The 14,385-nt window shown below is 33.5% G+C and overlaps 2 protein-coding genes and 1 non-coding gene across 4 annotated transcripts; 2 read left to right on the top strand and 1 right to left on the bottom strand.

Annotated features, from left to right (window-relative positions):
• Positions 1-6,077: 6,077 nt before the first annotated feature.
• On the bottom strand, positions 6,078-7,916 carry LOC117204908 (innexin inx2). Its single transcript, XM_033442815.1, has 2 exons — positions 7,775-7,916; positions 6,078-7,667 (listed from the first exon to the last, which is right to left on the bottom strand). Exon 2 carries the CDS (start codon positions 7,494-7,496, stop codon positions 6,420-6,422), a length of 1,077 nt encoding a protein of 358 aa, XP_033298706.1. The 5' UTR covers positions 7,497-7,667; positions 7,775-7,916; the 3' UTR covers positions 6,078-6,419.
• A 1,834-nt stretch (positions 7,917-9,750) lies between these two features.
• Trnar-acg lies at positions 9,751-9,823 on the top strand. Its single transcript has one exon. It is a non-coding gene; the product is annotated as a tRNA-Arg (tRNA).
• Positions 9,824-11,197: 1,374 nt separating this feature from the next.
• On the top strand, positions 11,198-14,376 carry LOC117204909 (kynurenine formamidase). 2 transcript variants are annotated; one of them, XM_033442817.1, is made up of 8 exons: positions 11,198-11,628; positions 12,899-12,989; positions 13,052-13,153; positions 13,299-13,433; positions 13,533-13,611; positions 13,688-13,879; positions 13,949-14,084; positions 14,170-14,376. In XM_033442817.1, exons 1-8 carry the CDS (start codon positions 11,623-11,625, stop codon positions 14,305-14,307), a joined length of 879 nt encoding a protein of 292 aa, XP_033298708.1. In that variant the 5' UTR covers positions 11,198-11,622; the 3' UTR covers positions 14,308-14,376. The 2 variants fall into 2 exon arrangements, with proteins under 2 accessions (XP_033298708.1, XP_033298707.1); XM_033442816.1 differs by lacking the exon at positions 11,198-11,628 and adding an exon at positions 12,486-12,820.
• The last annotated feature ends 9 nt before the right edge of the window (positions 14,377-14,385 follow it).

Below are 14,385 nucleotides of genomic sequence, written 5' to 3'. Positions count from 1 at the left end.
TTACTCTATTCAGAAACACGACCGTGAGATACAAAAGCTTATCATCGTGTACTAGAGGATCTAACGTAGGTACGATTCAGTGATTTCAATTCAACTTTTGTGCGAAACTTTTCCACGAAACGCCACTATATTCGGACGAATGCAAATAGTTAATTCTTCGATAAATTTTAATAATCGTTATTTGGTAATTAAATAAATGTTATTTGGTAATTTGTTATTAGATAAACGTTGTTCTATTGTAATTGAAATCTTAGGTTTCGTTGAAAATCCAGTCCAAAGTATACTTCCTTCGTAATATTCTAAGTCCAAAATCCACAAAGGATCCTAAAAAATATCACTGAAACAACTCGGAACATAATCTGAGAAAACGTAGGAACGACAAAAGATAGCAATATTTAGAGAAGAAAATTCGAATGCAACGTGTAAAGCTGACAGGGGAACGGATGAAAAAACGTCCAAAATTAGGAAGATACGCCAGAGGAGATAGGAAAGGTAAATGGAAGGGAGGGGAAAAAAAGGGAAAGACCAAATAAGATAAGGAGATGAGAGGGAACAAGTTTGAGGTGGAAGAAGAGTAAAATTGCAGGGGAAAGAGAAACGGCGAACAAGAAAGACACGAACAAAGAGGTGGGAGGGATAGAATGTCGAAGGTAGGACTTTGACCGGCCGTTGCCCCTGATGCAGTCGCCTCCAGCCAGCAAACTCAACGGATCCTGCAAAGAAAATTCTGTCCTCTGACTTCTCCATTCGTACATGTTACTTATTTACACGCATTATACATTCAGTTCCATCGTTCTTGGCCTGTTTGTTACTGTCTGCTTGGCTGTTCATTTGTAGCATACAAAAACCATAAATCAGTTATAATGTAATTTCTAATTACTGCTTACATAATTCAGTTTCATTTTTTTCATGCAAAGATTGATTCATAACGAGCGATAATAAATGTTGCCTTGCTTTTTGTAACCTTTTAATCCTCTTTTTCTTTACATATGTATTTAGATCGTTGAATACATAGAGAAGGAATTTAATGGAAATACAATTCTTACACTGGTTGATTCTTTATGTCCTAATATAGACGTGATTTAATAATGATCGAAAATTAGTAAAGAATTGTTTCTCAAAGCTTCTCGCTAATTATTTTTGTAACGTCATAAACAATGATTTTCTTTATCTTAGTATTTCCATTCAATGTTATCAACACTATTTTTATTTCGAATATTTAATGATCACACCTCGAATGTTTACCGTCACACTAATTGTGTGTCCTACCTGAAGATAGCGAACATGGATTCGCTTTTTTTATAATCATCTTTTCGTAATACCTGGATCATATTGTTTTTGTTCTGGCAGCTGAACAAAGACATTGTTTCACGTTTTGCTGCATTCTTATTTATTATGAATACGTGACCATATGATATATACAATACCACCATTTTACACATTTTTGTACTGCTCAATATTACAGACATTTTAAGAAACAAAGTCATATTGGAAAATATTTTCGTAATGTCTGATCTTTTGATATTGAATCAAATTCTTCGAAATTAATTTACCATTAAATTTACTTATAAAATTTGCTGTAAAAAGTGATTAAGAAAATAACCGGAGGATAAATCTAGGATGACCCGCGGACGCAAGATAATGACTCAATTTTACGTTAAGGATGAGATTTAAATTACTAATCGGCAAAATGAGAATAATCTTCGTGTCCCCTGATACAATAACGCGAACAGAGGGAACCGAAATTAGTTGGACCTCGAGCGTCGAGGTCCGTTTCCATGATCGTCAATCCCAAAGCAGTGTACATGCATGTGCAACGAACCCTCTGGAGATCGCATAGTTTTAATAAATTCCATCGATAGGGATCATGCAGGGTCATGAAAGCTTAATCGAAGGTCGTAGTGGAACGATATTTCTATTAGCGAAATATCATGATACATTTCTAGTTTGAAATTTCTATTATTAAATCGAAATTTTATATCATCCCAAGAGATTAATTTTTACGATTCAATTTTTCCACTTTATTTAACTTTGCAATCAACTTAAGCTATTATTAAAATATAATTAGAAAATTAGATATTTCGCAGAATTATCCTAGGATTAGTAATTCATAAAGTGTAAATATTTCTGTTATTCACTCCGTATTAGTCACAATTTTTCAAATTATTCCTCTTTACGTATAGTAAATAAAACTAGTCATAAAACTACGAAAATACAGAGCTGTACTTAATCCCTATATAATATATAGCATTTAACTGATCTACGTTTATCAGTACATAGCAAGATAATACAAACTCCATTCGATCCTTACATATAATAGTAAGATAACCAACGGACGCGTTGGACAACTTTGGACGCGTTAAATTAGTCGAATTATTTTTTAATTACTTAACGTTGTTTATTCAATTATTCCACGTTTCTCAAAAACATATTCGTATGTCATACAGAAATTGCGCTATGGCGGTTATTAATTATCTTTATTGAAAAAATTAATAGTAAACGACAAGCTAATTGTGAGATATAAGTCTTATAAACCGAACAATTAATTAAAATTACCGCTATCTTTAACACACGAGTTCCTTTTCCCCGTGAACGACTTTACTTACCCATCATAACCTATAGCATAAAATTAATTAAAGCATTATACGTGGGTAATCTCGACGGAAGGAGGCGCGATCCTGAAATTCAGGAATCATGGAAAGCATTGATTACTCGCTGACGTTTTATTTGTTTAATCCCATAGAACAATTTTACGAAAATATAGGATTATTCTGGCAGTACATTGTCGATCCTCGAAGAAACATGATGAGAACGCATATATATGTCAAAAGAAAGTTAATTCACAAAGTGTGCGCTGTTCCTGTAATAGAAAATTTTATAAAAACACATTTTTTTGTCGCAACAGCGTTAACATACATTTTTCGTCTTACTATAGTAAGTAGTAACTACCATTATCAACGAGTAAAGAACAGGATATTAATAATAGGGAAAAAAATAACATATCAATTGTCATTACTAATCAATTATCACTCGTTCTTCCAGCAAGTCAACTAGCTGGGTTCTTTATAATTCTATATATATATATATATAATATATATTTTTCTTCATATATAATAATTGTTTCTCATATCTTATCGCTTCTACAGGCACGAGGAAGCACGTGCATACAACGTACATGTATGATTATAGTAGATATACATATTACGTTCCTGCACTAAGCAGCATGGACATTCATTAGAATAGAACAATGCACCGACACTATTACTATCTACGAATGCGATTCCATCACTCATTACACCATATGCGTATGAAATAGGCACTTTTCTTTCTTCCTCCCGATTATTTTATAATAACAATTTCAACGCTAATCTCTACTACTCTCGTAGACTTATCGTATTTAACACGTTCCGTGCCACGTAAGCTTAAAAGGCAAAGTTGTCTTTCCATATGAAAATTGAAGGGCAAGCATCTATCGTGCGTTAGAGTAATATCCATTAGAGGAAAATAGAGATTTTACTGATACGCTAATACATATTAATAGTTTGTACGTTCTTATTAAGCAATTTTGTTGTGCGTTTAATTTATTAATTATCATCGATGACTAATAAGCTATGTAGAAAGGAACGTGTTAATTAGTTACAGCCTTTGGAGTACTCTTGGTTCCTCGAGGAAGTTTGATCGAATACTCGGCGTCCAAAGGCACTGGAACTAAAACATAGCTTCTCAGCGTCTTTTGATTCTTCAAATTCCAGTGAGTTATCATAAACGATTTAATGTATTTCGACAAGAAAAGAAGTAAATTGCAGAACTTTTTTCTTACTCTCAACTTCTCTGAATCAGAAAATTAAATATATGTCTGTGTATATGTGTGCGTGAGAAGATAACGACTATGATTATTAAAATTATCAATATAAAAAAAGTAAACGGGAGTAAACTGACGGTTTATAAAGAAAAGGAACAAACACCTCTGGGGAGATATTATGCGAACGAAATTAATCAAAATCGAAAAGGGAACACTGGCATGAAAAGCAAGAGAGAAGGGAGTATATATATAACATATTTATATGTATAATATATATACATATATGTATATATATGTATATATATATATATATATATATATATATGTAATAAGTGTAATGAGAGAAAGTTCTAAATTCTATTCACGTGTACAATCCTAAATATGATAGATACAAAATACAAAAATCACGATGATGTGGAGTGTTTCGATTACTTGGCAGTCTTACTTTGAGCATGGATCCCTCAAGAAGAATTACATATTACTACATTTGACAATGAGAATTGGTATGCGAAAAACGATTATCTGAGCTCTCAAGCTCGCGCGCACGTTTTCCATTTCTTCCCTTTTAAATTCTTACCAGCTAAACGTACGTTATCTTTATTGTCTTTTATTTCTTCTTAAAATAGTCTTTTTCTCGCGTCTATTCCTTTTTTTCTTTAGAATTTCACTTAGGTCGCATATAAAGGACGGTATTACAATAATTCCGACAGTAACGACAATTTTAAGGTAGTAGTTTCAAACGTTTCAAATAGGAGAAACGGAAATGATGGACGAGCAAAAGTAACACTAAGAAAGGATGGAGAAAAAGAAATCTACGTATGTTCATCGATGAAAGTCTGTAGACTTTTTTTGACGCTTATTCTGTTCTTTCTTTTGGTCCCTCCATGTATAGTAAAATATATATATATATATAAATGTATATAACATTCTAATTATCGCAATGAGTTAAAAGTATTAATAGAGAAAAAGCAAGCGAAAATAAACGTTCAAAGGAAATTTTTCGTTACAGCATTTTTTCTTTCTAAACTACCCGTCTGCATGGCTGCCCTTCTCCCTCTCACTCGATCTCATTCACTCTTCTCTCTCTCGTGCGTGCTCTTTCCCTCTTTTTCTCCTCTTCTCATTTATTTCGGACTCCCTCTTTCTATATATATATATAATATAAATTTATATATATTCTCTATTTTATAAGATATTCTACAATGTACAAGATGTACGCCTACGATATGAGAAAATAATAATATGGTAAGCAGAAAAATTACATTTCTAGGAAGACGAAGCGACGCGTCGTTCGATTCTCGAACGAAGAGTGGGGTCGATGAGGGACCATTTAATCTTCGCGACAAACCTGCACAACCCGACTTTTCGATTTCTCCTTCTCTCGTGCATTGTTTCATCCAACAATAAGAGAAAAAAAGAAAACAGCAAAAAATAATGGAAGGACGCATCCATTCGAAGCAAATAAAAAAAAGCAAAGGCGCTTGTTCTAAAAGAAAAAAAAGAAGACAAAAAGAGATGAAATGGAAAAAAATGCCGAGAAAAGGAGAATGGCAAGAGAAATGAAAATGTCGTGTCGTCTCCCATTTTATATCACACAATCGAAGTTTCTCTCTACAAAGCCTCCATGTCTCGGAGCAATTTAATACTTGTAAGCTCTTTCTCCCTCTATCTCGCATGTGTATAGGTATATAGTTATATATGCGCGTGTGTGTATGTACGATATGTATAATATATATACACACACATATACATCCTCGTTATATTTGTGCTACCAATGCTTGTAGATTTATCGAGCGATATCGACCGAGCAGATGGGAAACATTATTTTCGCGAATAAAAACGATGACGTTAGAAAAATGAAAGCAAATATAAGGTATTCGTCTTATTGTTTCTTAATATCGATAACGATATCACGGAACAGCATGGCGCAATTTTTGACATTGTGTACATTGGATTGTAAATTAGATTTAGTTACAAAAATGTGTAGTATTAAAAAAGATACTAAAAGGAAAAAACAATGATCTATGGATGATATCGAAGTCAAAGGATTCAAGGAAATTACGTGACGAGGCTATGAATAGGATCGAACATGTATCTATGGTCGCTAGCTATCGACAGAAACTGTTGATAGTCTCGTGTATACTGTAGTGCAGATGGAAATGAATGTATTGTTTAACTGTTTAACTAAAAAAAAAAAAAGAGAGAGAGATAGAGAAAGAGGAGAGAGAGAGAGAGAGACAAAAAAGAAAAATGATTAATTTCTTCATTTGCTTCGCTTGATATGTTATGTTAAACAGAACTTGCACTTCCGATCGAGAATTATCATGTCACGATCGGTAAGGCAACTCACTTTACACGTATGCCAAATGAACTACGAAAAATTTGTCCAAAATTGTTGGAATGCACGTATACGTCCCATATATATGTTACAGATACGAAAAATAAACGTAATTCAAAATGGCTTTCGATCTTCAAATAACTACATTAATGAAAATACGGTAAACTACAACTTGATTCGACTCGACTAATCGGATCTGTTGATGAATCGAATAGTAAAAACGAAGAAGCGGGGGAAAAGAAAAGAAAAAAGAGGAATTCTAAGAATGTATGTAAGAAACTAGACGGATTCTTTGCCCTGTAGCTTCGTGGCAAGATCGACGACGAGCTGCTGGTACACCACAGGATCTATGTTCTTGCCGAGCTGATAAAGAACGAACCAGTCACCGATCTGGCACTTCTCAGCGATGGTTCCGATATGCTCCGGCTTGGAGAGGCGCGATCGGGCACGCAAGAGCACTAAGCGAAGTTTCGGCCCGGCTACTACCGCGGCACGGTACGCCAGGGTCAAACCGCTCAACACCGACAGGATGATGAACCAGAACCAGAGGAACACGTATATCTTCTCGTTGACGATGTTTAACGGTAACACGCAGAGACCATCGAATTTCTGCACCGTACCGGACGCACCATATTTGTGGAAGGTACATTTGGTCACTTTCGGGAATACCCGTGACATCGGGTCGATCCTCTCCTCAGGTTCCATTTCTGTAAATTTCACCACGTCCGAGCCATAGGTGGTGAACTCGCCATCCAAGAAGAAGTCCATGAAGTAGATCTGGCCGACTACGTTAACGAAATTTAGCACTTCGCAGAGGAAGAAACGGAATGCGTAAAAATTCTGAGTGTGCCAATTCGAAGCGAAATACTCGACTAGTAATTTCCTTCTTTCCGATTTGCATTCGTCGCTCATTACTGGGCAATTTAGGTCTAGAACTAGCATCTTGATTCTACCACCTTCCCAAGTCTTCCACAGGTAACGTGGCACGTAAAACAATATCGCCTGGAAGAACAGCGTGAAGCACACCCACTGATAATATTTGTGGTACTTGATTTCGTCCTCGCCATCGACGTGGGACGCAACACCTGGTTGCACTATGTCTTTGCCGACTACGCCAGTTCGATCAGGGATCGTGAACGTCGAGTAGATCCAACAGTAAGTGTCCATCACGTGAAGCGGTATTTCGTCCACGATACAGTCTATAGGGTCTCCGATATATTGCCTGGACGTGACCAATAACGAAAAAGCAATTAATATGATCACCGTAGCTTTGTAGTGCAGCCGGAAGACATTATTGTCGATGCAAACGTTGTCTAGCTTGAGCAGTCCCTTTACTGAACCGAATACGTCAAACATGGTTGATTATTTTCCTTCGAACAAGTATCACAAGAGAGAAATCGAGCGATTTATCCCAATCGCAAGTTTTACTTTACTATTTACCAATCAAACCGGACACTCGGGTTGTTGATGACCCGCGCGACGTGACGCCGCGCGTCAAGAGGCGTCAAGAAGCGTCCCTGGGCCTCCCTGCACACGCACAAAAACAAACAGCGTTCAAAAAATTCGTTTATCGCGATAATCGTTGTATTTCTATTCGTTACCGATATATCTATCACTGAATAAATTTCGTTTACCGAAATCTCGTTCGAATTTCCGAAAACACGTGTGTTCCGTTCCGATCGTTCCGTGACCACTGCGCGCGTGAGCACGGCTCTACCGCAGCAAAGCGTCACCGAGAGCGGTTGTGTCGTAATGGCTGCGTTCAGAAACGCTCTACGACACGAGCACACGAGGACATGCCGTTCCGTAAGCTGCTTCCTTTTGCTCTTCTCTCTGTCTATCTTCTTCTTCGTCGATTCGCTTCTTCTCTCTTGCGTATGTATACCGTATAACGTCTTATCTCTGTCTCGCTTGCAGATTATACACAGCCTGGTTGGGGACGCTATACTATACGTTTACTTCTGCTGCACACCAAGATTCTATCCCCACTTACGGACACGAGAAAACTCGTCTCTCTTTCTGTCTCTGTCTGTCTTAGGTTCTCTTTCACACTCTTGTCCCTTTACTATAACCTAACCCCACTTTTCGTCTCTTTTAACCGCCGCGTCGGCCCGGATCACAAGAAACTTAGGCCCGTCGTTCGTATAGGTTCGATTGTGCTCGGCTAACATCGGTTCCAACGTTCCAGCGAAACCTCCAGACGCATGTACGCATGCGTAATCGAAAAAGCAACCCACGCCACTCTCGTGTACGATCTTATTTAAATTTAAGGATAATAGCCATGAAATATTTGTTTAGAGCGTTACTATAAACATTTACGCTTACAATAAACGTAGTTTCTTTCGTTTAGTAAATTTCGATTATTTAATCAAAAGTTTAAATGCTGTTTCTTCAATTGAAGGCTTGTGAAGAAAGTTTTGAAAGAATATACGCTGCTTAAATAGAATAACCAGTCAAAAATTGATAATTGTAAATTACTTCTTTATTGATAATAGTGTCATTTACCTTGTTTTCCATCTCATATCGTTAACTCCATTCTCTTTAGTTATTTGAGTACTACCGTTTTTATATAGCTCAATTTTTATCGAATCGAATATTTTAGAATACAACGGAAATATTTGGCATGCAAATATTTTGTAATAATATCATATGCTTGAATTTTATTAAAGCAAAATATACAAGGGGTTTAATTCAACAGGATTATTAAAAAAAGCTCGAAAGAGGTAATCGGAATAACTTGCACTATATGTATTATATGTTTCGTATTACAAATACCAGACTTAACATACCACTTTCTATCTGAAGTTTTGCACCGTTCTAGAATGATACTCTGTAATGAATAGTAATTATCCCTAACAAATAATTTTTATTGACCTCCATTACTCCACGGATTACTTAAATTAAATAAATAGGTAAAAGCTACTTTAATCTCAAATCGATATGTAGATTAATTACTATTTAATCTGAAATCAGCAGACGCTGATAATTAGACAAATTAAATCGCCTTTATAGTAAATTATGTATTATGAGTACACATGATCTGTTCATACACATTAATAGAGGTAGTCAATCACAACCTTATATTCTTTTTATCACGAATATTTGTAATGTTAGTATTATGCTTAAATGTCATTATCTATTTCAGTTATGCTTTATCGATAAAAAGATTCTCTGACATTGCATTCCAGTGAACTCTTTCTATAAATTGATTTTGCTATATCATATCCTTATCTGCAGCTGACGGTAAGTCTCCGGTAACGTAACTGTATCTCTATTTGATTGTCACGGATCTGAATCGTCATTGGCATTCTTGGAAGAATAACTTTAAAATCTGAACATTAATAAATATTAATAAATATTAATAAATACTTACGTCTCTTAATGGCAAACAGATTATTATATATTGTTATATATTGTTATATTAGGTTAGTTATACTGTCTTGCAGATACTACTAGACAAGCATTACAATCACAATTACACTCTTTACTGTCAAAGTATTATGGGATTTATTTTATTTAAGCAAAATTATACAAACAAATACAATTTTAATATATAATATAAATACTATTATACACTTTGTACAAGTATATAAAAAATAAAACCAAGGTCGGTCCTGTGGCGCAACGGATAACGCGTCTGACTACGGATCAGAAGATTCCAGGTTCGAATCCTGGCAGGATCGGAATTTCTTTTTTCCTAAAACATATTTCATCCCTTAAATGATAGAATCAATATAATTTTAGGTCAACTGTACTAAACAATTAATTATTTTTATAATCCGATAATGCATTTCTTTTTCTTTATATCTCACAAACAATGTCTCAAATATATTTTTTTTCTTTTCTTTTCTTTTCTTTTCTTTTCTTTTCTTTTCTTTTCTTTTCTTTTCTTTTCTTTTCTTTTCTTTTCTTTTTTCTTTTCTTTTTTCTTTTCTTTTTCTTTTTCTTTTTCTTTTCTTTTCTTTTCTTTTCTTTTCTTTTTCTTTTCTTTTTCTTTCTTTTTTTTCTCTTTTCTTTCTTTTTTCTTTTCTTTTCTTTTTTTTTCTTTTTCTTTTCTTTTTTTTCTTTTCTTTTCTTTTCTTTTCTTTTTCTTTTCTTTCTTTTCTTTTCTTTTCTTTTTTTCTTTTCTTTTTCTTTTTCTTTTTCTTTTCTTTTTTTCTTTTCTTGTTTCTTTTTCTTTTCTTTCTTTTCTTTTTTCTTTTCTTTTCTTTTCTTTTCTTTTTCTTTTTTTTTTTTTTTCAAAATTAAAGCACTGACATCTTACAAGAAATACATTTGTTATATATCTATCTTTACTGGATTATTCATGCCATCTTAAGCTGAAAGCAGTCGGATAAAATAGAACAACTATTTTGTTTCATAGTTGATCATGAATTGTATTAGAAAATGCTTTGGATATTCAAATTGCGAGTCAAAACATTTTTATCGAGAAAGTTCATTTCCCTGTCTTAACCTTAACCATTCATTTTCAGTCTCTTCTAACAATACAAATCGCAGTTTGACTGTACTTTCTCTTACTGATTAACTGTTAAGCAGGTAAACCTTAGTTATTCGAAAAGCTTAAGAGAAGGGTCGGCGATAGAATGCAGATACGCGTGGAAACGTCTATAGTCAGTACGATCTTCAGCAATACATGTCATACCTACTCAATTCGGAATGACTTGAAGGAATATATTATGATATCTAGTTCGCGAACAAATGCCGGAATCGCTGCTATTAATAGCCACGGGCCGATCCTGAATTCCAACGAAGGTAACACGATATAGAAGGATATCTACTTAATGCCCTGGAAACTAATTGGAAGCGAGCGTAGTCGGTGGGTCAAATAAATTAACCCAGTATGCACACGAAAACCGGTTGCAAGACAGTGTAAACCGAGGACTATCAAGGCAAGTACGAAGACGTTCCTTCACAAGGAATCTTTAAATTGACAGAATAATTCTGCTTTTATGTCGTTCAAGTATCGAATTACTAATCTAATCTTTTCCCTTATTATTAATGATTCAGTAAAAATATACCAAACATTACTTCTTCAAATAGTTTCAAATTAAACATAACTTTATAGGTAACATCTTTTGTTCGAGGAAATGATTTCATTGCGAATGGGAATCGTGAAGATAGATGGATCGAATAATGATTTAAGAATGCATGAAGGTTCGATGATCGTTCGTCACTGGCCTGGATTATACCGCTGCTTGCATTTTATTGTGCATTACTCAGCTCTCTCGAACGAAATATCCGTTGAACCGACGGATTTTTGACTGAAAAAGGTTTCTCTTACCTGTGATCTGTGGGTAGGCGTTGACGTGGCACGATACTCGATACATCAGCTGCTGCAGACCTACCTGTGACTTCTCCGTGGAGAATGGCGCGCGTTACAGAAGAGTGGGGCCAAAATGAAGGGACCGGTTTTTCTGGTTTTCAATATCTTCGACCCTCATACTCTATTCTTGTTACTTTCGTCACGATCGTGCTATAGGATATGTATGTATGTGTAAAATATGTATTTTGAACGTATGTATATATATAGTATACATATTTACTATATTTCATTCCCATTTTACGCCCTCCTTTACCAAACATAATTTTTCAACTTATTCACTTTTGCTTTAACTGAGATACAGGATTGTCGAGTTATTCTAAAATTTTCTAGCACCCGAGAGAAAAAAATCGTCTCAACTCATGCTGTATACGATTGAGCTATAACGAAGGGGACATATAGCGTCTGATATTGATCACATTGTTTATGTTTCCTTACTTAATGAATTAATATCGTTCCACTAAAAATTCAAATGTACATATATACTTATGTATATTTAATGATTGTTTTACTTGAAATACAATTAGTGAGATTCCTTTTTAGAAATATTTATACCAGGAAATATTACATAAAAGGTCAAATCTTTCCAATATGTTTAATTAATTAATTAAAAATATTTTTATTTATTTATTTATCTATGATCATATTGTAAACTTATAATAAAATTAAAATGTGTTCATGTAAATCAAACTATGGTATAAATTGAGATAAACTTGAGCGTAAATAGGATAATCAGTCACTTAAATATGTAACATTCCGAATGCTTACTCTATGTTGCATGAGTGTTACTATCATGAATAAAATTATGTAAATGACCAGAATCCTTCAATCATTGACAGAAGGCTTAATTGTAAAATTATTATCTTAAAATTCTATTAAATTAAATTAAATTAAATTAAATTAAATTAAAATTCTATAAGTTTTAATGAATAATCGACTTAAATTTTGCTTTCATTGTGCAAATCGTATCATCCAATTCCTAGAAGTGAAAGTACATAATTATGTATTGCAATCTGTTGTAAGTTTCATAGTCATGCGCATGTAACAGTAGCGCAATCTACAATCAAGGGACAGTCACGATATTTAATACTAGAGTTTCAAAGAATGTACAAGTAATTTTTATTACATGACGGAACATTCAGTGAATTATATCGCAACTGTTGAAATAAACTGATAAATCGCATCCTTTTAGTTAAAACTCATTATCTGTTTAACGATATCGTGAATTTTATCAAAAATTCGACGACATGATGTTAAAGAGAGTGTCTCCAATAAGAACATAGTTATCGTTACAGTTAAATTTTTCTTGTTTGAAGTTGGGACGTATACATGAATATATGGATTAAAGATGTCTATTTCGGTAACTACTAATCGATTCCTTATGGTGTTAATGAATTCTCATTACTATTTATTCAGAATTGCATTTGTTTGGTTTTAGGAACAGGAGATACTATATAGTCCCAGCAAATGGAGTAAGAGGTTCGATCAAATGCAAATATTATCAAATTATTATAAATTTGCTAAAAAGGGTAAGTTGAAATTAACATGAAATCGAATTAAAGTAAACAATAATTTATTTATATTATTATAGTTACCGATGATGCTCGTAAAAATTGTAAATGCGAATTAAATATTCCGTATGGAACAACAGAACGAACTAAATATGATATCTATGGAGTTGACTTGCCCAAAGGTATGTTATTCATGTTACGCATGTACGCATATTAAAGGTTTTAAATTTTCAGTTTGTTTCAGTTTTTTGCAGTGTAAATAATTTTAAATATTTCACTTTAGCTTACTTCCATTATGGTATTTTGAACAATACATGTTTCTTCCAGATTCCCCCATATTTATATTCATTCACGGTGGTTATTGGCAAGAAGGTAGCAAAGATTTTGCTGCATTTACAGTTCCTGTCTTTGTTAATAAAGGAATTAAAGTAATAACCATTGGCTACGATTTATGTCCTAATGGTAAACTGTATTTCTTTCACATTTCTATCTTTCTCTAGATACAAAATTTTAAAAAAACATTTAAAAAATATTTTAATTAATATTTATATTATATTTTAGTCAAATTTGGGGATATAATATCTCAGATAAAAATAGCGATTAAACATATATTAAACTATGCATCGAATCTCGAATGTCGGTAAGATGCACATAATGCTTACATGATAATTTTGTTAATTTATAATATAATGATAAAATTGGGTGGATTCTTATAGGAATGTTTGGCTCTCTGGTCATAGCGCTGGCGCACATTTAGCATCCAGCATTTTGTATGATAAATTATGGTTGGATGAAATGACGAAAAACGGATACTTAAATCTACTAAAAGGTATCGTGTTAATAGGAGGCGTTTATAATTTGAATCCCCTGCTCGATACAAATATTGTTACGCCTTTGAAACTTACAAAGTAAATATCTGAATACTTATATAGACTATTTACTTTAGTTCATAATAATATGTAACATATATGTTTTAGAGATGAAATCAACACATATAGCTTTACCACTCTTGATACCAAAAATAACACACTCATCCAAGGGTTGAAAGTTATTGTAACTATTGGGGAATGTGATTCACCAGGACTTATTAATGAATCACGCGAGTGTACTCAGGTACTCGTGTTATTCTAAATAAATAAGTGACAATTTTTTCCTGCTCTAAATAAAAATTTGTAATCTTATATTCTTTTCATTCTAGCAACTTGTTACAATAGTAGACGATGTTCATTATATATTTCTTCGGGGAAATATTGACCATTTTAATATCATGGAAGAACTCACGAATGAAGAATTTATTTTGACAAAAGTGATACTAAATAACATCTTTCATGAATGAAAAAGAATAATTTAATAACATAAAATCAGTAAGAATATAGAAACATAATTTTAATGCGATCAGATAAATTTATAATTA

The sequence above is a fragment of the Bombus bifarius genome, unplaced genomic scaffold, assembly GCF_011952205.1.
Source record: "Bombus bifarius isolate JDL3187 unplaced genomic scaffold, Bbif_JDL3187 scf7180000007984, whole genome shotgun sequence".
NCBI lineage: Eukaryota > Metazoa > Arthropoda > Insecta > Hymenoptera > Apidae > Bombus > Bombus bifarius.
This window is presented reverse-complemented; position numbering and strand designations above follow the sequence as displayed.

What these genes read in the sequence shown, in the direction of transcription:
- LOC117204908 (XM_033442815.1), bottom strand. Translation starts at nt 7,496, where the DNA reads ATGTTTGACGTATTCGGTTCAGTAAAGGGACTGCTCAAGCTAGACAAC.
- LOC117204909 (XM_033442816.1), top strand. An exon ending in CTACGATTTATGTCCTAATG is followed by an intron (nt 13,434 to 13,532) that starts GTAAACTGTATT and finishes ATTATATTTTAG; the next exon opens with TCAAATTTGGGGATATAATA. An exon ending in ACGCCTTTGAAACTTACAAA is followed by an intron (nt 13,880 to 13,948) that starts GTAAATATCTGA and finishes TATATGTTTTAG; the next exon opens with AGATGAAATCAACACATATA.